General features: G+C 45.1%; 2 protein-coding genes and 1 pseudogene across 2 annotated transcripts; all 3 read right to left on the bottom strand.

Moving 5' to 3' along the window:
* Positions 1 to 4,346: 4,346 nt before the first annotated feature.
* Positions 4,347 to 18,014, bottom strand: NCAPH (non-SMC condensin I complex subunit H). The gene is made up of 18 exons (XM_015811537.1): positions 18,006 to 18,014; positions 15,993 to 16,230; positions 15,243 to 15,336; positions 14,864 to 14,956; positions 13,573 to 13,711; positions 13,330 to 13,451; positions 12,556 to 12,745; positions 11,712 to 11,803; positions 10,935 to 11,140; positions 10,233 to 10,381; positions 9,500 to 9,606; positions 7,739 to 7,861; positions 7,478 to 7,591; positions 6,984 to 7,160; positions 6,590 to 6,706; positions 5,897 to 5,982; positions 5,186 to 5,261; positions 4,347 to 4,604 (listed from the first exon to the last, which is right to left on the bottom strand). Exons 2-18 carry the CDS (start codon positions 16,223 to 16,225, stop codon positions 4,545 to 4,547), a joined length of 2,178 nt encoding a protein of 725 aa, XP_015667023.1. The 5' UTR covers positions 16,226 to 16,230; positions 18,006 to 18,014; the 3' UTR covers positions 4,347 to 4,544.
* LOC114922287 lies at positions 17,405 to 21,009 on the bottom strand (annotated as a pseudogene).
* Positions 21,010 to 21,947: 938 nt separating this feature from the next.
* ITPRIPL1 (ITPRIP like 1) lies at positions 21,948 to 23,498 on the bottom strand. Its single transcript, XM_029283261.1, has one exon. The coding sequence runs from the start codon at positions 23,496 to 23,498 to the stop codon at positions 21,948 to 21,950; it is 1,551 nt and encodes a 516-aa protein (XP_029139094.1).
* Between the last annotated feature and the right edge of the window lie 243 nt (positions 23,499 to 23,741).

The raw sequence follows: 23,741 nt of genomic DNA, 5'->3' as shown, positions 1-23,741 counted from the left end.
CAAACAGTCGAATTCCAAACTTAAGGAGTCACCAGAAGGAGCTGAAGAGACATTAAGAGAGGAATTCTTGAAAGCAAAAAACCTCTCTATTGTTTCTCCTGCTCAGTGAGATGGGAACTCCTTTTGCAGGAAACATCTGGAAATTTAGGCCTTCCAGACCAAAGACAAAGGGATAATTTCCTGTGATTCGTTGTTACAAGATCAAAATCAAACCATCTCAAAGTCGGCAGGGCTTATACGTTGAGTACGTTGAAAGCTAAGAGGGAGAAAATAAATAAACAAATGCCTCTTGCAATCTTAGATGATCAGGTTTTGGCAGAGGTTTCTTCACCAGAGGCGCTGTGTTAAGTGAGTACCTTTCCATCTATGAAGGTTGCAAAACTGGTGCAAGCTTTCTGGTTTTTCCAGGACCCTTTAGGCGCTATCCGTCATAGCTGTGTCATATCGTGTCATAGTCTAAAACAAAATTGGGTCCTGGCCTTATGTGAAAATCGAAGTTTGCTCAGAAGAACATATGAGGAAATCCCTCATTCTCGCATTTTGGGAAATTAAAAAAGAAATCATTTACTAAACTTAAAACAGTTTCATCTTCTGAACGACAGAAATTTCTTAACGGAGTGGGGCAGGTACATGGTGGGTACTGATAGCTTTCTGCCTTGGAAGAAAAATGAATGACAATTGCAGTTGAATTGTTTTCAATCTGCTCTTTAAAGACACCAGTCAGAACCAATAAAAAAAAATCAGTAATATAATGCTGTGAAGAATTCAGAATAGAAACAACTGGAAATTTAAAGTATTTTAGAGTAGATTTTCTAAATGGCAAGAAGTCAACCTATATCATCGGTTTCTGTTAATGTTTTTTTTGTACTTGCTTCTCTGTAAAAATCTGTAATTTCTAGAAAGAATTTGTAATAAACCATTGAGATACCACCCTTGTTGTTTTCCTTAAATTTCCTGATATTTATGGGTATAAAGAGGTGATGTTCAAAGATGCGTAACAGGAAATGTGGAAAGAAAGAAATCAAAGAACCAGTTTCTTTAGCAGCCCATTTCTAACCATGGTGATCCAGTTGTTTTTGAGGAAATGGCTAGACAGGACGTGAAGGCAACACTTTGACAGCTAATATTGCATTGTTGAAAGAAAGTGCTTGAAAAGCTCTGATGCCCATTTTTCTGGGTGATCCAGAATAAAAGGTGGAGAAGACAAAACCTGTCTCCTTTTTCCTGTCCTAATCATCCTGTAGATGCCTGACACATTCTTTTGCCTCCCCCATCAGCCACAAGTAAAAAAGTAAACCCACAAAACAAGTGAAAGAAGTAAAAAAAAAACCTTTATCAGACTTAATAGAAAAGTCAAGTGTAAAACTGGATAAACACTTATACTAAATTAGGCAGAGCAAAACCTAAAAAGCTCAGCAGTTGAGCCTCATCGAAGGAACAGGAGGTGCTCAAAAACAGTGATGTAAGCCAGCAGTCAAACCTTCGGAGAGATCTGACTCACAAAAACGTTTTAGACAGAGAATCAGGTCGTGTGCTAACTATTTAAGCCACCGTGCCATTTTTAAAAGATATTAGGTTTTAAAATGTAGTAGCCGAAAATAAGAAAGCATCTATAAAATTAGAAAAAATAAATAAACCCCAGTGATATCTAAATACACTTGAGTAATCAAGTCGTATTTGCTGGGTTAGCTTTGTGCTCTCCTGGTAACAGTTCCACCGCAGATGGCTTGGACTTTTAAGTCAACTAATCTGTAGCCGGCATGGCTGAAAACTCCCCAGACCTGAAGTCAAATGCAAAAACCACAGAAAAGGGGGCCTCGCTTCAGCCTTCCTTTACTTTTCAGGCCATTGCTTACAAACCCTTCCTCGGTCACCCACAACTTACAGCTGCCGTGTAATAAATTAGATCCGGAAGCCTCAGAAAACTGCCGAGCCTGCCTCCAGCCATTAAGCAACGTGAATCATCCAGGGGCTTAGGCACTTTCTAACAAGAAGAGCCAAGTTAAACAAAAGAAAAGGGTGAGTTAGTCATTAAAAAAATGAGATCAGGGAGGCCGGTGGAAAATTCCCTTTGGGGAATGAAAAGACAACCACGTGGAAGGCGATCAAGTTCACGCACTCGGCTGGTGCAGTCGGCTGCCAAGGTGAATGGAAAATTTCCCCAATTCCGATTTTCCCACCAGTCTTGTGGACACATTTCCCTTCTCTCCCCTCCGCCCCCAGAGGCTCTTTGGCAAACAAGTCAAGGCTGATGGACAAGCCACTTCTTCTTCTTCTTTTTTTGGCAATGCTGATTGCACAGGCTGAGAAATCATACACAAACAGTCATGACTTGTTGATGGAGGAATGTTTGCTCCCTGGGAATCATTAAGCATAAATATCAGAATGAAAGTTCAGACTGAGAGCCTGGCTATCGCCATCACTGAAAAGGGCTTTCCAAGAAGAAAGAGGGGAGGGGTAGATTAAAACAGGGCTGGGCAACCATTTCTTCCACAAAGGACACACACACACATATATATATATATGCAAACTTAGATTTTGCCGACAAAGGGTTAAAGGGAGACTAGTATAGCTATTAGACCGGTTCACCAGAAAAACACTTACTGTATATATATAGTTCTCTATCTATCTATCTATCTATCTATCTATCTATCTATCTATCTATCTATCTATCTATCTATCTATCTATCTATCTATCTGTGTATGTGTGTATATATATACATACATAGATACATATATACGAAAGCTCGGCTCATTAAATTTTTTACTATTTATTACTTTCCTCTTGGTGATCGATATTTATTGGTTTTATCATGGATTTACCCAAGAGTCGAATTTTTAGCTTTATAGCTTGCCAATACATATATACATACATATATAGATACATATATATATACACACACATATATATATAAACACATACACACACATACATAAACTAAAATACAGATCACCGAGACTAAAGTGTTTTAGTTTTTGAATATAAATATACCCGAGACTCGTATCTTCAAAACTATTTTATATGTGTGTGTGTGTGTGTGTGTGTGTGTAGTCCTCAACTTACAATGGTTCATTTAGTGACTGTTCAAAGTTACAACAGCACTGAAGAAAGGGCCCATGACCGTTTTTCACACAACCATGGTAGCATCCCCATGGTCACATGCTCAACATTCGAACACTCGGCAACTGATTCATATTTACGATGGTCGTAAATAGAGTCCCGGGGGGGTGTGTGTGTCACATGATCCCATTCTGCGACCTTCTGAGAAGCAAAATCCAATGGGGAAGCCAGATTCACTGAACAACCATGTGGCTAACTTAACAATTGCCGCGATTCGCTTCACAACGGTGGCAAGAAAGGTGGTAAAATGGGGCGAGGCTCACTTAACAAACGTTTCACATTAGCAACGGAAAAGTTGGGCTCAACTGTGGCCGTAAGTCAAGGACTACGTGTGTGTGTGTGTGTGTGTATAGTTATATGGTGTGAATTTTTCCGAGAGGGGAAGTCACATTTTCCTTGTCCTTTCCCAGCGGGGGAAGGGAAACAGGTTTTCCTTATTGATATGAAGCCCAGTTTTATGTTTGCGTTGGTGTAATTGCTCAAGAGCCTCTCGGCACAGAAACGTCCCAGCTGAAGGGGTTCCATAAATAGCAAACCAGAAACGAAACCTCAGGCTCTACCTTGACAGCCTGACCAATCTGAACAGAAATAAGGAGATCGTATCTTTCATCGACCTAGCAGTTAGGTAACAGATTGTGCCTACGAATGTGATTAGATAATGTGGTTGTGCAAGTGGAGTCGCAAACTCCGGTTTTCAGTTAAGTCACCCGTCTGGCGCAACTTCCTTATTCCTTGATGAAATCAAGGTAAGCCTCTCTACGAGGGAAGTTTTTTCTGGATCGGCTGCAAATTAAAATGGCTGCATTTCCCGACAGGCAGCAAAGCTCTTCTCTGCTACGTCCACCGCCCACACGAAACTGCCGCACAAGATGCAACAATCCAGATAAAGGCATGTGCGTATGTTCAAGTCAACGGCTCTTCTGTCAGAGGTTCAAAGCAAATGAAAGCCATAGGCAGAACAGAACTACTATAAGGGTTGGGTTTATTTCTAAAAAAAACACAAAAAGATTTGTACAAATATATAAAATGACTTAAGACGACAGGAGAGAGGAATTGTAGGGAGAAGGATGGGAACGTGTTCAGCGCGGGGGGGAAAAACTGAAGCGCGTTTTAAAAAGCAGAAGCCATACAAGTGCCGTGATTGTGCCAAGAACACACAGGAGGGTTAAAAGGCTTCCCCGCACTCGGGGCCAAAGAGGCCAAATTCAGGGGGGGGGGGTGTTTTCAAAGCCCCCTGGCTCATTAAAAGACAAACAGATCCGATTGCCAGAATCATTTGAAAATCATACACTATTTATCCCAGGAAGAAACGATGGGAGCTAGGCAGAGGTTCCTGCCCTTCGCTTTGTGAGCTGGAGAAAAGTCTCAAAGGACAGATACATTCCCTCTTTGTGGAGGCCGAAGAATGTTGGACAGCACAGGGTTAATCTTCTTGTAGCACTAAGACTTCAGACAAGTCTTGCACCCCTTGTAGTTTCAGATTCTGGGGACGCGTGGAAGGGGGAAAAAAAAGAAAGAATAAAATGTCAAACCGTAAAACTGCCCACTCGAATGCAAGTCCCTTCTCAGCACTGTCAAAGGTTTCACCAACTGGTTAGCCAAGCCAGGAGATATAGGCTGAACAGATCCTGTTCACCCCACATGACTGTCCTGTTACAGGCAGTCCTCGACTGACAACAGTTCATTTAGTGACTGTGCTTAAAAGGGGACTTGTTACCGTTTTCCACACTTGCAGCATTGCAGCGTCCCTGCCGTCACGTGATCAAAATTCAAGACGCTTGGCAACTGGTTCATGTTTATGACCACTGCAGCATCCCAGGATCGTGTGATCCCTTTTGCCACCTTCTGACAAGCAAAGACAAGGGGGAAAGCAGACCCGCTTAACGACCACGTTACTAAATGAACGACGGGAGGGATTCGCTTAACGACCGTGGCAAGAAAGGTCGTAAAATGGAGCAAAGCTCACTTAGCAGATGTTTCCCTCGGCGACATAAATGTTGGTCTCAGCTGTGGACGTAAGGCGAGCCCCACCTGTACTTGAATTGCTGGGGGTATGGTACTCACCTTTTCGTTAGCCAGGTGCAAGAGGCAAGCAAAGGCCAAGGGCACAGAGAGGTTTTTTGCCATCACGGAAGGCAGCCTACAAGACAGAACAAGGTGGGATGAGAAGCAAGGAATCTTTTATTTGTACAGCTCGGTGGACTCTTGAGTCTGGTAGTTTTCATGCAGACGTTTCATGACCCAACTAGGTAACATCATCAGTGCTAGAAGGGAGAGGGGGTGTGTAGAGAGAAGGAAAAGAACTGCGAGGTCCTTGGTGCTTTCTGAGCTTGGTTGTTTTTTTGCAGACATTTCACTATCAAACTAGGTAACGTCGTCAGTGCTATACCACTGATGATGTCGTAATTGTGGTCATGAGTCAAGGACTACCTGTAATTTGCTTCCTTGTTATCAGCTGCCTTGAGGTGGGGCATAAATTATTAAAGAAGCAAATGTATAAAGAGTCCTTCTTTAACGGCCAGACATATTAATTCTCTAAAAGGCAAGGCTTGCTGATAAAATACAAATTATTCCCCAACCTGGGAGCAGACAGAGAAATTGTCAAACCATTCACATCGTGTAAATGTTCCTCTGTAGTACTCTTGACTCCCTGGGGCTTGCCCTAAGCTCCATGGGGTGGACTTGTTTCAAAAGCAGTGGTTTTGCTCTGGAGATGAGTGCATCTTCATCTCACTTCCTGGTATTTGACAAGAGTTTTGAGACCCTGGGAAATACCTGTGAAGTAGGTCGGTGGTGATGCTGCTGAAGGCCTTCGAGCCTCCGACGGATATAGACTTGACCTTTTCCTCTGGGCCTTCACTCTGCAGGGGGAACGTTGAAATAAAAGCAGTCAGATCATAAACCTTCCAGGCAGGACTTGTTGTGTTCTGATCTCTGTACAGGTCGTCCTCGACTTACAACAGTTGGTTCAGTGACCGTTCAAAGTTACAACGGCATTGTGTGACCATTTTTCACACAAGCGTTCCAGTATCTCCGTGGTCAAGTGATCAAAATTCAGACGTTTGGTTCTCAGGATACCCTCGTCCTTCTCTTCATTAAACTAGACATCCCCAATTCCAGCAACCGTTCTTTTTCTTTTTTTAAATTTTTTTTATTAATGATAAGGGAGCAGAGGCAAAACATATGAAGAATGGTTGTTTTGCCTCTGCTCCCTTATCATCTTTGTGGATCACTCTCTTTTGGAGATAATTGCTAACCTTGTAATACTGCCTATTGAAGCAAGGAGGAGCAACATTGTTCTCAGGATACCCTTTTCCAAGAAAATAAAATTTTGCAGTTCTTCTTTTTGCAAAGTAGTGATTAAAAGTGTGCGGTTACTGCCTTAAGAAGCAGAGTTCAGAGAAAGTCAACTAAGATACCGAAGGAGAAAACAAGAACAACAACAAAACCAGATCTCCTCTTGTGTACCTCTTCCTTATCCTGATTCTTTGGGACTTCTGTCAAGAGGTGCCACATGGTCTGTTTGAGCTTCTTCATGTCCATCTTTTTGGCAGTTTTTGCATATTGAATGTCTATTTTGTTCACCTGGAATCCAAAATTAGGCAGAGTTAGAAGAGTCGTAATAACCCAAGACAAATCTACAACCTTGCCCTTCAAAGTATTGCTATTCCATATAACCTGCAGGAGGGCCTTATTTAAAATGAATAAATCTACCTGGACTATGGGTAAGTCACAGGAAGATCTTCAACCCATCATCAAGTCACGTTATATATCACCTTTTCCCAATCTGGCACTTTCAGACACTAGTGGGGAATTTGGGGAGACACAGTTTTGGGACTGTGCATTCCAAACTAATACTCGCCTTTTGAGGCTCAGCTACCATATTGGCTTCACCGTAGGTGAAGATGTGGAGCTCTCTGACCTTTCCACCAAGTTCTCCATCTTGGTCCTCTCTACCTGTAGGATGGGCTGTCATTTCGAATACCCCGTCCTGACCCACAAAGTTCAAAGGGCTGTTCTCATCATCACTGTCATCATCCTGGACAGAAAGAAGGGGGGGGAATTAACAGGAGCGCAGTCAAGCTCTAGAGTTCCACAGTGTCTCTTTCTCAGAGAGATCTAGAAAAGAAATACAGGTAGTCCTCAACATATGTGCATGCGCACTCCGGGCAGCCACTTGCGTGGCCTAATTCCGAATAGGCCAGGGCTCGGTAGTGGGCCCTCCATTGTTTCATTACCAAGCCTACCTAAATCTTGCCACTTTCAGCAACCAATTTTTATAACTTCTAGCCACCAATTTCAGATAGAAAGGGTGGCAGTCTAACACAGAGCACGCTTCTTATTTTTAACAATCACCTGCACCGCGGGACAGAAGTTGGAGGTATCATTGGGATTGTTGTAATCGTATTCTCCAACTTCATCATCATCATCATGATTGGGTGAACGACCCTGGAGTGACATCTTCGATAGCTGTAGAAACAAAATAACTTGAAAGAATAACAGCTGCTACTAATGGAAAGGATGAATCCACCAAGGCATCTTAGCCAATCTTCGGCCCAGAGTAGCAGGCTGTAAGCATCACTGCCAAGATTCTTACATTGAACAAGCAGATCTTACCCTGATTTGTGGTTTGAGAAACAGCTGAGTGAGGTTGTCTGGATTGTAATGGAAGTCTGTTGGGAGGGTGTTGCTTTTCTTGTTTTGGTTTTCAAGGGTGGATTTGGCCAGTACCGTAGCTGCCTGTTTTAGAAAACCAGAAACGTCAGAAACTTCCTCTACTAGGAAGACTGTACAAGTTTTATCTTAAATCACACTTTGCACTGATTTAGTCCCTGCAGATTTTACTCTGCTAGTTGTTGCTGATTATAGGGAGTGGTGCTCTTCTCCGTTTCAAGGGCCACTGAGCCAGTGTTGTCCAAAGACATTTCCGTGGTCATGTGGCTAGCATGACATCACGGAGCACGGTACCTATTTATCTACTCGCAGTTGCATGCTTTCAAACTGCTAGGTTGGCAGAAGCTGGGTGAGGATGGGAGCTCATTCCGTTGCCCGGTGCTCAGATCTCGAATCTGGGCTGCCGGCTCTTAAAACCAGTGAGCCCCCACATCGCCCTGATTTAGATTTGACACATGCACAATTTCATTCATTCCCAGTGCAAACATCAGCTATAAATGGATTTCAGATGGCAGGCCAGCCAATATCTAAAAAAAATAGATATGGGCAGGATAGGCATATTTGAGTAAAGCATTGCAACAGAGATTATTCTGTGCTCAGAGTTTGTTAAGCCATGGATTCGAGACTGAGATAATGAAGTTCAGGTGCTGAAAGAGCAGAAAAGGTAAAATCCAAGAGCAACATAATTTACCTATTGGGCAGTTTTTGTCGTGGCATCCAACCGGTTTAAATAAAAACTAGAGAAAGGTATGGGGCAGTGTTTGCAATATTGGCCATGTAGATAGCCTGCCACAAGTCAGAAATAAGTTTAGTTTTAAAATGTGTTATTGTTTCTTGATTACGTGTGCAGCTACTTTGCTTGCAGATCATAGCAAAATGAATACAGACAAAGTTTAGGAGTAGAAACAATTCTTCCAGAGTGGTAGTGGTTGAGTTATGTCACCTAAGAGATAGTGATAAGTCTTTTACTGGGAGTCAGAGTGGGAATCAAAGCCCTGACTCCACCTGAGGGCATACTCCGTAGCTCAGAGCACCGACGGCGACACTGAGAAATTCCAGCGAGTTGCCAATTTAACAGGCAAGTCATGATCCTGAGCAGAATTGCCAGGTAGCAAGAAGGCTGTGCTGGCATCTCTCTTTTCTAACAATTGATTTCCCACTGTAGGAAATCAGAACATTAACCATCTCCAAGCAGGATGCTAGAACGCAGCACAGAGCAAGCTCTCCTTTCCTTCAGGCACTCAATGCTGATGGCAGGAGGGGCAGACAAAAGGAACAGAGGATGTGGTAGGGGTTTGTCCACAGGAGGGCAGTCTACACTTACAATATTGATCTCTGACAACTCAGGGACTGAAGACACCGGATGCATTTGTGTTGCTTGCAAACTGTACTCCAAAAAGGGCTGCTAATTTAGATCCTTATTTAAAACTACCGGTTACAAAATATTGGGGCACCCTGGAGAGTAAGAGTTGGAAGGAACCTTGGAGGTCTGCTAGTCCAACCCCTCTTCAAGCAGGAGACCCTATACCATTCCACGCAAAGGACTGTCCAGCCTCTTCTTGACAACCTCCAGTGATGGAACACCCACAACTTCTGGAGGCAGGCTGTTCCACTGATGAATCGTTTTCACTGTCAGAAAATTTCTCCTTAAGTTCTAGGTGGCTTCTCTCTGTAATGATTTTCCACCTTCGGGAAAAAGCATACCCGGGTTTTGCGGAAGTGAACTTCAAAATCAATCTCCTCGTCAAAATTGATCTCAAAGGCTTTCTTAATCGTTTTCCTTTTACTGACTTTTTCAGGGTTGGCATCACCTGTGCAGATGACAGAAGACACAATGCAACATGATGGAAGGAATAGAATATTAAATCTTCTGTTTTTTAAGTGTTTCTGCACGTAGGCATGAACTGTATTCTTTCATAAAAGTGAACTCCAATTGTCTTTGAACAGGCAACACAAAATGGCACTCTCAAAATAATTAAACATTAGGTATAGCTCTACTCTGACCTACCAATCCTGGTTGTGATGTGAGAAAATAAACAATTACAGCGGATTGGAAATGCAACCACTACACATTTATCTATATGCTCTTAAGCAAAAATGAGACATACCGTGATGCCATTTCTATTACAGAGTAAGAGATCAACATATACTCTACTGTGTATTACAGAATATGCTTTTGTAAACTTCAAGCAGCAGCATCCAGAGCAGAGCATTATTTTGAGAAGGGGAATGTGCATGTGTGAACTCACAGGCACTCACACGCAGCACTGATGAAACAGAAGAAGAAAATAGTAAAAGAAGTCAGACAGACTCAAAGCACAGGAAGGGAAACAGTAACAGATAAAAGATTGTGATTCTTCATAAATTTAGGAGATGCCACAATTAACTTTGACTGCTTAACTCTTAACAATCCCTCCCCAACCTCTGTCCACCGTACCTTTGTGGCGTGGTTTAAAACGCCAGTGCTCTGGGCCTGCCCACATGGACATAATTCGGGGGCTGAAGTAAGAATACTCGCTGGGGTTCATAGACAGCTGCAGACACATGGACCCAATATCCCCTTCTCTTACTGAAGCCAGTTTTTCTCTACAAGAAACAGATTGAACACTAGTTTAAAAGAGGGACCGTTGCGTCTTCATGTTTGCTGTGCAGGTAGTCCTCGCCTTAAAAGTTTGTTTAGTGACTGTTTGAAGTTACGACGGCACTGAAAAAAATGACTTATGACTGTGTTTCATACTTACAATCACCACAATATCCCTGTGGGTCACATGATCAAAATTCAGATGGCTGGCAACTGGCATGTATTCGTGACAGTTGCAGTGCCTGGGAGTCACGTGATCCCCTTTTGTGAGCCTCTGATAAGCAAAGTCCGTGGGGAGGCCATGTTATTGACCTAACAATCAATTCACTGCGGCGAGAAAGGTCATAAAATGGGGGCAAACCCCACTTAACAAATGTCTCGCTTAGCGGCAGAATGTTTGAGCTCAGTTACGGTCGTAAGTCAAAGACCACATGAATAACATACATGTTTTTACAAATGTTGTCCCTGATCGTTTTTCAGGGAAGACAACAAGCAACTCTCTTTAAAAACTTCTCAAGAGCACCTCCCCCACCCCCAAATATCCCAGGAAGGACATGCCTTGAGTCTCCCGGTGCTATGCGGTGTGCCTCCAGCTTCTCGGAGAATTCGCCAAGATCTCTTGCCATCGTCTTGTCTAGAACGTCAGCATCAAAATCATCTTCCATTCTGTCGTCAACAAATTCCTGGGGGTCGTTATCAGCCTCTGCGTTGATATCAAAAGCCTGGTCACTCTTCTTGAATTTATCCAGTAGAGCAGAGACTGACTGAACACAAAACAACATTTTAAGGGGAATATTTTTTTTTGTCTTTCAAAATGACCATTAATCAAAAGCTAACTGTACAACGCTAGGCCCTAAATAGTTATAGAATAGTAGCACTTAGCAATAGCACTTAGACTTATATATCGCTTCACAGTGCTTTAGAGCCCTCTCAAAGCGATTTACAGAGTCAGCAACTCTGGGTCCTCATTTTACCGACCTCGGAAGGGTGGAAGGCCAAGTCAACCTTGAGACAGTGGGGATTGAACTGCCAAACTGCTGGCAGCCGGCAGTCAGCAGAAGTAGCCTGTAGTACTGCATTCTAACCACTGCGCCACCATCACAAGTAATGATAAAGCTGAGAAAAGCCAAATTTCACTGCAAGGTTCAAGCTGTCTTAAGTTAAAACATTTCATAATAGAACTTGAGAAAACCTCTAGAAACAAGATTTGGTAAGAAACCCAGTAGCCCACGAGATGGTGGCATCTCCTGGACACAAATGAAAAAAATGTTGAACTAAATATAAGATTACTATGACAACTTCTTTTGATACAAAGCAGCAACCAGATCTGTGTACCTCGTTATGGGTTTCACTGTTCCACTGAGTAAACAGAAAGCCAGACAATGAAGGGCAAATGGCAGACTTTTCAACACATCGTAGAAGGATGGCTAGATACGATAGCAAAAAGAAGGGAGTTCAAAAAGAAATCTGAGATTAAAAGCTATTAAAATCTTAGATGTCAGTAAGCTTTCCAATATACCAGGGGTGTCAAACTCGCAACGTCACGTGACGTGTCGCGACATATCGTGACTTTTTTGCCATTGCCGGCAATGGGGTGGGCGCGGCTTCGCTATGATGCATCCGGCCCGTGGGCCAGCAGTTTGACACTCCTGCAATATACAAAGGTCCTTTCCTATACAGGTAGTCCTTGACTTATGACCACAACTGAGCCCAAAATTTGTTTTTAAGCGAAACATTTGTTAAGTGAATTTCCCCCCATGTTTACTACTTTTCTTGCCACAATTGTTAAGTCAATCACAGCAGTTTTAGTTAAGTTAGTGAGATTCTTATAGGCAGTGTAACACAATCAAGTTGTCCTTGACCACAATTGAGCCCCAAATTTCTCTCGCTAAGAAAGATAAAGTTGCTAAGTGAGTTTTGTTCCATTTTACAATCTTTGTTTCCACAGTGGTTACGTGAATCACTGCAATTGTGAAGCTAGCAACGGTTGTTAAGTGACTCGGTCTTCCCCATTGAACATTAATAACTTGGAATGACAGCAGGGGAGGGAAAAGAGGGGTAAACACCAGTTATTTGCACGAACTACACTTAAGGTCTGTCCTTCTTGCTCCATCTCAAACATACTCAAAACAAACATTATTGCAAGTATAATCGTTTGCTACCAATTTTTCATGCCTACGTTTTAAATCAGTCACGTTGACAGGAGAAGAACTTGGCATCTCAGAAGTCGCAGAAGAAGGCAGAGGAACAACCATGGAATCGAATAGGACTTCACTGAGGTGGCTGTGCGTGTGAAGTGTGGTAAGGAACACTCCAGCTGTACTGCATTCATCAAAGGACGAGGCGGTTTTTTGGAACATGGGATCACTCTGAAGAAAAAAAAACAGGAAAAACTGGAGGTGGTTGCTGAATTAAGACACAATCCTATCTCCCACCCCCTGTATCCTGTTCCCTCCCCCCTCCCCATCTTTTAACTATAATTTTATTTTGATTGTGATTTCCATTTTATTGTTTTAGAAATATTTACCTGTTAGGATTTTAATGTTGTAATGCTGTAAGCTGCCCAGTCATTTTGATATGAGATGGGTGGCAAACAAATTTAGTAAACAAACACCCAGGTTTAAATGTCAACTGCCAGGTTGAAAAGCTGGCTGAACTACTGTTCTCTGTATCAAACACAGAGAACCATCAGATTTGAAAGAAGCAGAACTATCTCCTTTTCGCAACCAGAAAATCATAAAATTGAGTGCAAACTTGGGTGATAGGGACGCAGGCTGCCTCTCCGACGATCAGAAGGACAGTTCTAACACGAGGACCAGAAAAGAGCAGAGCCTTTCTGCCTCTCCACGGCCCGTACTTCACACCTTCTGTTTCTGCAACCAATCTCATACAAACTGTCCCTGTCAGGTAACAATACAGGGACAAGAAAAATCATTTTCACAGACTTTCTCACCTCACACTTGCGATCCGTCTCGGAGACGTTGATGTTATTCAGATTTTGTTCAATGGTTTTGTAGAGATGCTTCCTCTTAATCGAACGCTTCTTGGACTGCTCCAAGTCCTCCTTTCCACCACCTAGAAAAGGACATTCCAGGGGCCCGAGTGGAATTTTCTGCAGCACTTTAACCAAAGCTTGCTGGAACTATTCCAAGCTATTCCAAATTATAGGCTCTGTTAATAGCCACAAAAGGCCCACCTGTATCCTGGTTATTCTCAGTCTCGGTAGCTGCAGAATCTCTGCCCAACCCTCCAAGGACGCGATAAACATCTGCATGGACAGCATCCACTCTCACAGCATAGATCTTCGTGCTGGCATCTAGGGTACCAGCTGCTACCTGTAAAAGCAAATTTAAAGAAATGAGATAGACCCCAACCTGGGGCTAGAGTTTATGCCTTAAATGTCTTTTGAGTAATAGCCAAAATAATACAAACAGAGCTTCTATTCTTTGCCTTTTTTCTCCTCTGCCTATTCACTTGGAACTAGGGCTTTCAAAACCAACATGGGAGATCAACTTAATTTAGAAATAGGGCCAGGAATACTAGCCATTGTTTTCATATCTCAACAATTTTGCAATCTTTCCTTGAACATACAACAGGCCCCAGGAGTCTCAGGAGCTAATAGAATGTAGACCAGGGGTAGGCAACCTTGGCTCTTTTATGACTCGTGGACTTCAACTCCCAGAATTCCTGAGCCAGCATGGGGGAACTATGGCCCACTTCATGACTCGTGGACTTCAACTCCCAGAATTCCTCAGCCAGCATGGGGGAACTATGGCCCCTTCATGACTCGTGGACTTCAACACCCAGAATTCCTGAGCCAGCATGGGGGAAAGTTTAGCCCCTTCATGACTCGTGGACTGCAACTCCCAGAATTCCTGAGCCAGCATGAGGGAAAGTTTAGCCCCTTCATGACTCGTGGACTGCAACTCCCAGAATTCCTGAGCCAGCATGGGGGAAAGTTTAGCCCCTTCATGACTCGTGGACTGCAACTCCCAGAATTCCTGAGCCAGCATGGGGGAAAGTTTAGCCCCTTCATGACTCGTGGACTTCAACTCCCAGAATTCCTGAGCCAGCATGGCTCAGCTTGGAAACCTCTCCCTTTCCCATCAGCATGGCTGGCTCAGGAATTCTGGGAGTTGAAGTCCACGAGTCATAAAAGAGCCAAGGTTGCCTACCCCTGATGTAGACCAATCCACCTGTTTGTGGGGTGGGGGGGGGGGGATGGCTGATCTTTATTTCCTACAGCAGTTTTCCAGATATATTTGTTCCATAAATGGCACAATCTCTAGCATACTGGACACGTATTGGAAGGGGCGGTTCTTCCGAAAGGAATGTAACCAAAAGGAAAGGGTAGTTTTGTGCTCATCACCCAGTCATCACAGTCTTTCAAGCCAGTCATGCACAACAAGCAATATGAAAGATAACCCAGCATTTGCTGTTCATATTCTATGTACATCAAAGTAAGCCGAATTAGGGGAAAAACTGACCTTGAAGTTGGTGAGTTCAGAATCTTTCTGCTTGAGTATTTCAGTCATATAGTCAATGAGGTGTAAGCCAAATGCATTCTTTGTGGTGATTTTCTGGAAAGGTGGTGAACAATATGTTTTAACAATGACCCCAACTGTGTGCATCACCAAGCTCAAAAACGTTCAGCAATCTCACCTCTGAAATACCAAGCCATAATCTTAAGATGTTGGATTTCTTGCCTAAAATGGAGTAGCACCCCTCAGTATGAAATGCCACCAATAGTTAGGGCTATGCGTGAACCACAACAAAGCTAACAAATATCCATGTCACAAGCTTGACGTAGTAAGTCTGAACAGTTCTTTTGTACAGTTGTGAGTAGCGAGCAGAAGTTTAACTCACATTTTCTGTTGAAAGCTTGATGCACGTGGAGTAATGATCTGCAATCTGAGTATTGGACAATTGTGGGATTGCTGGCAGCGATGTCTCTGCTTGCCTGCAAGACAAATGCAGACATATGGACGTGGACAAGGCTCTCTCTCTCTCATCCATCCATCCACCCACCCATCTATCTATCTATCTATCCATCCATCCATCCTTTTTTTTTTTTTTTTTTTTTTTTTTTTTTTTTTNACATGACGTTCCAGTATACATGATCCTAGTAATTCGTTCCTTATCATATTTAAAGTTCTAAATATACATCTCTCTACGTATTAACACATAATTTTATATACCACAAATTTAAACTTTAACTCAAAACCCGACCAGTTCTTCTTGACTCATACCAACAGTAAAATTTGTCCCAGATTCCAAAATAATCTGTTTCCGTCTTCTCCTTTAATTCCATAGTTAGCCTGTCCATGTCCGCACATGATAAAATTTTTTGTAGAATCTCTTCTTCAGTAGGAATTTCTTTGTTTCTCCAATTTTGAGCATAGGTCAGTCTGGCGGCCGTAAAGATGTGTAACATTAGATAGAGTGTTCCCATCCATCCATCCTTGAAGTGGCCCATTTCTGTAAACTAATCATGCTTCAAGCCCCACCTCCTTAAAAGTTTCAAAGCACATCCTAATCTCCATTGCATATTCTAGTGCAATGGCACAGTCACTCTTTTTTGGCAGGTATGGTTATGTGTGTAAAAATGGCTCTTACTTGCTAACTGGGGACTGTATGGACAGAGGCGATTCAGTGCTAAACTGTAGATCAAACACTCTGGAGCGTCTCCGCTGTTTTCTCTCCCGTTCATCATCGTTCTGGGGGCAGCTCTGCAGCACTGGGGTGCCAGAGGCACTGAGCGGCTGTCGTCTGGTGCCAGGGGATACAAACCGACTGTCGGAAGAGGCATCACCCTTGGAGCCAGCAGACTGTGGTGTTGAAAAGTTCATGATCACTAGCAAAAAACAAACAGAATGGAAAACGTTGTCTTGCCCTAGTAGATTTTTAGTCTGCAATTTATTTTCTGCTCAGCTACCTCTTTTACTCTACCCACAAACCAGCAGTTCAATCCTGACCAACTCAAAGTTGACTCTGCCTTCCATCCTTCCAAGGTTGGTAAAATGAGGACCCAAATTGTTGAGGGCAATATGCTGGCATTTGTAAATCGCTCAGACATTGCTGTAAAACACTATAAAGTGCTATTGCCTTTGAACAGAATAACAGAGTTGGAAGGGACCTTGGAGATCTTCTAGTTCAATCCCCTGCTCAGGCAGAAAACCCTATACCATTTCAGACAAATGGTTGTCCAGTCTCTTCTTAAAAACTTCCAGTGTTGGAGCATTCACAACTTCTGGAGGCAAGTGATTAATTGTTCTAACTGTCAGGAAATGTTTAATTCTAGATTGCTTCTTCCTTGATTAGTTTCTATCCGTTGCTTCTTGTCCTTCCTTCCGGCACTTTGGAAAATAGCTTGACTCCCTCTTCTTTGTGGCATCCCCTGAGATACTGGAAGGCTTGCTATCATGTCCCCCCTCGTCCTTCTCTTCGTTAAACTAGACATACCCAATTCCAGCAACCGTTATGTTTTAGCTTCCAGTCCTCTAATCATCTTTGTTGCTCTTCTCTGTACTCTTTCCAGAATCTCAACATCTTTTTTACAATTGCTACTTAACGGATCTGCGTGTTGGTTACTTTTAGCCTCTTTCTCCTAAATGCAGACCTGGTTTCATTACTTTTTTGGGCTGGCAAGCAGGATAAATCATGTCCAATAAACAATCAGTGGAACAGCTTGCCTCCGGAAGCTCTGAGTGCTCCATCACTGGAAGTTTTAAAGAAGAGATTGGACAGCCATTTGCCTCTCTTGAGCAGGGGGCTGGACTAGAAGACCTCCAAGGTCTCTTCCAACTGTGCATGCTTTTTTTCCAGTAATAGAAACATGATGGGGCTGCCGCTTGGTCATTTGCAGCAGGCATCCCTCTTAGGCCAGGGGTAGGGAACCTGGGCCCTTTTATGACTTGTGGACTTCAATACCCAGAATTCCTGAACCAGCCATGCTGACTCAGGAATTCTGGGAGTTGAAGTCCACAAGCCATAAAAGAGCCGAGGTTCCCTACCCCTGCCTTGGGCTTTCAGGAACCTTCAACCCAGCCTTCTGCAGAGATACTCAATAAACACGTGGGAACTGCAATTCTCGCAAGTCATCCCGTGGCTAAGCATTCTGGCAGTCGTACTTCCCACTCGTGGACGGAGGAGGCAGGGCGGGCAAGGTCGCTTTCGATTTACTGAACGTGCATTTTGGGCAACTGCAAGATCTCGGGTTGTTACGAGTCAGAATTCAAGAGGCCCGACGTTCACGAATTAACCCGAGTTGAAATACCAGAAGTAAGCGAGGCATCCAGCGCGTGCGCACTTCCTCCCGTTCAAATTGCGGCTGCTCCCCGCCCGCAGCCGCTTGAATACCCGACCTGGCTCTTTTAGCCAATCAGACGGCGAGTTTAGGTGTGCCGCGCTCAGCTGAGCCGATTGAATAGTCGAATAGCCAAACGGTTCATATTCCCGCCCCTCGCAGAAAACCAATCGGCGCGCAGTTCCCTAGACAACATTTCTCCCGCCCCTTTTTTTTTTCTGCGCCTTTCCCATTTTCCTGCTCAAAGCGCGGCTGCCGAAATTTACCTCAGCAGGAGTTTTTATTTCTTCGTTCCCGTCTAGCCCACAAGGCGTTGCGCTCACCGGAGTGCGGAGGACTAGTCGCGGCCGTTCGTAGTCTTCAGGCGACGACCCTCTCCCCGGCGTCGTCGGCCATGAATTCTCCTCGCTCGGGAAACGCCACTAATTTGAATCGCCCCCCGCGGCCGCATTACGCAGGCGCTGTAGATGCGTGACGTCATCACGCAAGGAGCGGATGTGAAGAGGCGCGCGATTGGGTGGGCGGAGTTAACGGAGGGCGCCATGGACGATGTGGGGTGCATAGAGCTAGAAAGTGTAAAGGGAGCCGCCTTACAGCTAGTCCTCGACTTACAGCAGTTCGTTTAGTGACCGTTCAAAGGTGCAACGGCACTGAAAAATGTGACTTTTGACCGTTTTTCATAGTTTACAGCCTTTACAGCAACCCCAGGTTCACCTGATCAAAATTCAGACGCTTGGCAACTGACGCCTATTTATGACGGTCGCAGTGTCCCGGGGTCACGTGACCCCCTTTTGCGACCTTCTGACAAGCCAAGTCAAGGGGGGGAAGCCAGATTCGCTTAACAGCCGCCCGCTTGGCTCCAAGAAGGTGAGGCTCCAGGGATGAGCCAGGATCCGCTCCAAGGAAGGCGGCTTCTCTGGTGTTAACGAGAGGCGCCATTCAATCAAGTGGCGCAATCTGAGGATATCCTACAGCAGTGATGGCAAACCTTTTAGAGACAGAGTGCCCCAAAACTGGCCCTGGCCCACCCCACCCCGCCTCACCCTGCCTGCCCGCAGGGCCACTCACCGTCTCCAGGGCCCGCCGCAGATCGCCCAGGCAGCCCAGCAGCGCATGGCAGCCACGCCCTCTGCCCGCGCCCCGCAGCATCAACTGTGCGGCATGGGGTATGAGGGCAGTCTTGTGGAAAACGAAAGAACTCTTACGAATTCCAGAGGGGTTTAGCAGAGAAGTTTATTGCGCAAGGTTCAGAGGCATATTAGAGATAGGCAATTCTGAACGAGGAGGGCGGGATTAGACTTCAGTTTTTATATTACCCTCCTTTCAGGAACAAAGGGACTACACATGATAATACACTGTGATACATTAGGACCGTTTCTCACAGGCATACAATGGAAGGTTTTGCTACATACAAAGTATCCATGTGCAAAGCGCATTTGGTTGCCGCATATTTCTGACACAGAATTTTCTCAGTGTATTTTTCCCAGTGATTATGCATTACCTCATTATTCTAGCAATTATGCAGACACATCATTATTGCAGTTATGCAGACAAATCATTATTCTAATAATTGTTCATTTTACTATGTTAGCAGAGTCTTGTCTACGCTGCTTGGTTGCCATGTCCTTGGCTGTGCTGCTCCGTGTGGGCCACGCTCGGGGGGCAACTCTCCAGGGGGGTTGCTGGTGAGGGGGTCGCAGGAGGAGGCAAGGCTGGGGCAACGGCACGTGTGCCCACAGAGAGGGCTCCGAGTGCCGCCTCTGGCACCCATGCCATAGGTTCGCCACCACTGTCCTACAGTGAGAGTGGAGTTTCCCAAGCAGGATCTCCTCATCACATTGAAAAGAGATGTCCCCACATACCATATCATATAGCAGCACACTGTGGTAGGCACACCATGATAGTGGTGGTATTTTACCCACTCGGGGGCTGTATACCTGTGTGCCATCAAAATCTGTGTAGAGAGCAGGGCTTTTTTTCAGCCGGAACGCGGCGGAACCGCGTTCCGGCACCTTTTTCCGGGCCGGCCGCACCGGGCGCAACATCTGGGGGGGCACGCTCGCACTCGCAGCTCTCTGCCCCTGCCTGGCTCACAACCGCGGCCATAGGGAGGCTCGGTCGGCGCGCCCCTGGCCCGTTTCCTAGGCGACCCTGCCCGAGCAAGAAGCGGCAGAGAATCCAGAGGCTCTCACGCCGGCGCCCTCAAAGCCAAACGCGCGCGGCTTCTCAGAGCAAAAGCTGAAGGCGGAGAAGAGGACGCTGCTTTTATAGCCCCTCCCAAATTTTACTTGCATTCCTGTTCTCTAAAGGGGCGGTCCTAGGGTTTGATGAGGGCGTGGCCAGGTTTGGGTGGGGGCGTGGCCAGGGGAGGGAGGTGAGTTCCACCACCTTTTCTCTGAGAAAAAAAGCCCTGGTAGAGAGTATCCCGCAGCAATGCACCCGAGCCAAAGTCTATGAGCTTTAAGTCACCGTGCAGAAGGTCTACCAAGATGCTTTCGTCTTTTACGTCTTGATGCCACACAGGTGGCAAGGGTGTACTGCCTCCACCACTTGCTGGAAGTAACCAGAAGCCACATTTTCTGGGAGCGGCCCCTGGTCTGTGATAACGTCAAACAGGTCCTGAGAAACGAGGGGTCGCTCCATAACAATGAAGTACGAGTCAGGCTGCTCAAACCAATCCAGAAGGCGGACAACACCTCGGCAAGCTGAGGGTGATACTTTCTTCAGCAGATGGACTTCCAGAGGGATGAGGGTGCCATTCATATGATGGAACTGCAAGATTCGATCCTTGGCAACATGTTTAACAGCCACGGGGAGAGAGTCGCTGAGCCGCGTCCCCGCGTAGACCGTGCCGAACCCGCCACTCCCGATCAACGCTCCCAGGCGGTAGCGCGTCTCCAAGGCCACCTTCCCTAAGCATCCAGGTTCCTCTTGCACAGCATCCGGGCCCAGTGGCCCTTCAGGACCCTGGCGGTGGCAGGTGAGTCCCTGAGCTACAAGCACAGCCAGCCAAAGCAGCCCAGTCACTCACTTAAGAACTGTGGCAGGAACAGTTGTAAAATGGGGCAAAACTCACTTAACTGTCTTGCTTAGCAGTGGAAACTTTGGGCTCAGTTGTGGGTTGTAAGTCGAGGACTACCTGTATTTGAAAAAGAGTGGCTGCTTTATTTGCCAGGAGCAGCCTATAACTTGCATACCCAGATTCGGGAACTGAAAAGGCACCTTGGGCAAAAAAGTGGCAAAACCCCTTCCAAGAAAACTGGCCGTGGTGGCTCAAAGAGATTGTTTTACTGAGCAGAGTTTGGATTTGATGGCATCAGCAGCCATTGCCAATTCTTACAATTCTAACAAATCATGGCTATAATTATAGATTCATTTACAGCACAGAGAGAAGTTGTACAGATAGTGCTTGACTTCATCCCGTTTGTTTAGTGACCATTCAAAGTTACAATGGCATGCCAAAAGTGACATGACTATTTTTCACACTTACGGGCCATTGCAGCATCCACATGTTACGTGATCAAAATTCCCGCACTTGGCAACTGTCTCATATTTATGATGGTTGCAGTGTCCCAGGGTCACGTGATCATCTTTTGTGAACTTCTTACAAGCAAAGTCAACGTGGAAGCCATATTAACAACTGGGTTGCTGATTTAACAACTGCAGTGATTTGCTTAACAATTATGGCAAAAGGGGCTGTAAAATGGGGGCAAAATTCACTTAACACCTGTCTTGCTTGGCAATAGAAATTTTGGGCTCAATTGTGGTAAGTCGAGGACTATCTGTAGAAACTAGGAACCACCTAGCTCCCATCTCTGGCACCTCAGCCTTCACATCCGAGACACAGAACATTCTCAACTTGGTTTTGGAAAAGTTGAAAACTCAGAAAACTGGTAGGAGACTCTGATTTTATTAGCCCAGGAAGGATGCTATGAGAAGCTTAAGAACAGAGTTTGTTGGAATCTTTATTTCAAGTCTAATAGAGCAAATTTGTCTGGAATTAAAATGTAGAAAAATATTGAAGAATAGCTGACACTAGGACGCTAATCCTACTTGAAGGGCTCTTTGAAATATTACTGGCCTTTGCCCAGATCATTTTGAAGCATACCCAAATACCATTCCAGGATCATCGGTGACGTGAGACAGCTAATCCAGCTTTGTTTCACTGCTGGAGACAATGCTCCTCACCTTTTTGGCTCTGTTAAGGATGTGTAATTCAGGGAAGAGCCAAAGGAGGCTGGCCTTTCAAACGGAGTTGAGCGTTGCTATTCTTCAGGTGCTAGCCAGAGTGTCCTCACCTGCTCTACAACCTGCACAAACTCATTTATTGCCTTGGCGTGAAGGCGTGGGTCTTGGGCCAAGTACTCAAAAAGGTTGAAGGGGACGGCACTTCTGAGGCTCTTGGGCAAAGGAATCTGAATGGGCAAAGAGATGTTCCCTATGAGGAAGTGTTCCAGATATTTTTGTTCCAAGGCAGTATTCATATGCAAGAGGAGGTCCTGAAGTCTTTGTGCGATTTGCTCTGGTTCCCAGTAGGACAGAGGCCGGAAAAGCAAGAGATGCATCAAACAAGTCTTGTAGTGATAGTTTGTGAGCACCGGGTTCTTCTTATCTGGGGTGCTAGACTCTCTGAAGAAGATGAGGATCTGAAGACATTTCAAGTGGCAGCTGTCCTTGGGAGCTCGCTGGCTCACCCACTTGAAAAAGAGCAGCTCCTGAACAGCAAAGCTTCTGTGCCAAACCATACCATTCGGACTGCCTTTTTGGCCATCTTGGGTGGTCAGGAAGATCAGAGAGTCTCCTTGCTGCACTCCGAGTAAGATATCAATAAAGATCTCCTTCCTGGATTGAAGTTCTAATTTCAGCCGGCAGGTTTTGTTGGAATTCTGGATTGTGAGACTTAAATTGTACTTCTGAGCAAGAGCGTCCCAGACCTTGTTTACCAGAGCTTGGAACCACTGGATGGTTTTCTCCCCATCCAAATGGGAGCTGGTGCAAAGAACATGCATCAGGGACTTGCTTTGCTCTTCCTGGCTCAGCTCTCGTTCCGGGTGATGAAGGGAGCATACCACGTCCCCCAGCAGCCTCTCTCTCTTACACAGGCACTCTGCCTCCACCAAGATGTGTCCATGCTTACCCGGAGCACCCTCGGAGTCGCTTGTTTCAATGTGAAAGGAATGGCCCTTGGGTGGCAATATAGGCACAAGGATACAGAACGTTTTTGAAGCCTCCGTGGACCACCCTTCAAAGGCGCTGCCCACCCCGATGCAGTTCTCCAGCAGAAGTAGATTTTGATTCCGACTCTCTTCGATCAAATCATTCACTAACATCTCCACAAAATCACACAAGCTGGGCATGTCACCGGTTCCTGTCTCGATTTGCTGCTCGTAAAAAGCCTCCAGCAATTTTTGCTTGGATTGATAATCTTCGGGTTCCTGGTCAGTGTCTTCAAAATCTTCTCCGTTGGTGGTGGTGCTGGAGCTGTCCGTGCTAGAATCGTCGTTGGGTTCCTTCTCAGCGGTGCGTCTGCAGCATCCAAACAGGAGGATGATAACTAGCCCTACATAAGGCCACCCATCCCAGGTTCCACCCCCTGCTTCTACGTCCTCTGTGATCCATTGTTCCCGGTTCTGTTTGAGATCCCAGTTCCAGTTCTTTTGGTCCATTTCCACCTGGAGACGCCCCATTTCCGTAGTCAGCCGCGTCTCATGCTCCTGGAGACGATTCAGGGTGGCCAAATCTGTGATGTCATTGACCAAGAGGGGGTGATGGACTAATGCTAGGGCAGCCAGGAAAAGTAGAGGGACGATGGCCATATTTAAAACAGTCGTCTCTGGAAGGAAGCACAAATGACAGAACTATTCAAATGGCAGGCAAAGAAGAGAAAAGTATTATTTTAAACTTACGGCTGTTCTTATGTATCAATGCATTGGATTTTTAATATATATATATACAGGTGGTCCTTGACTTAACGACCACAATTGAGACCATAATTTCTGTTGTTAAGCGAGACATTTGTTAAGTGAGTTTTGCCCCATTTTACGACCTATCTTGTCCCA

Source organism: Protobothrops mucrosquamatus, unplaced genomic scaffold, assembly GCF_001527695.2.
Source record: "Protobothrops mucrosquamatus isolate PMUCROS unplaced genomic scaffold, P.Mucros_1.0 scaffold_50, whole genome shotgun sequence".
Lineage (NCBI taxonomy): Eukaryota > Metazoa > Chordata > Lepidosauria > Squamata > Viperidae > Protobothrops > Protobothrops mucrosquamatus.
This window is presented reverse-complemented; position numbering and strand designations above follow the sequence as displayed.

Excerpts from the sequence above, each read along its gene's own strand:
- NCAPH (XM_015811537.1), bottom strand. The coding sequence starts at position 16,225 with ATGAACTTTTCAACACCACAGTCTGCTGGCTCCAAGGGTGATGCCTCT. Across the intron at positions 11,141-11,711 it reads ACAGTGAAACCCATAACGAG|TCAGTCTCTGCTCTACTGGA; the intron begins GTACACAGATCT and ends TTTTGTGTTCAG. Across the intron at positions 5,262-5,896 it reads ACCACCGACCTACTTCACAG|GCTGCCTTCCGTGATGGCAA; the intron begins GTATTTCCCAGG and ends TCTGTCTTGTAG.
- ITPRIPL1 (XM_029283261.1), bottom strand. The coding sequence starts at position 23,498 with ATGGCCATCGTCCCTCTACTTTTCCTGGCTGCCCTAGCATTAGTCCAT.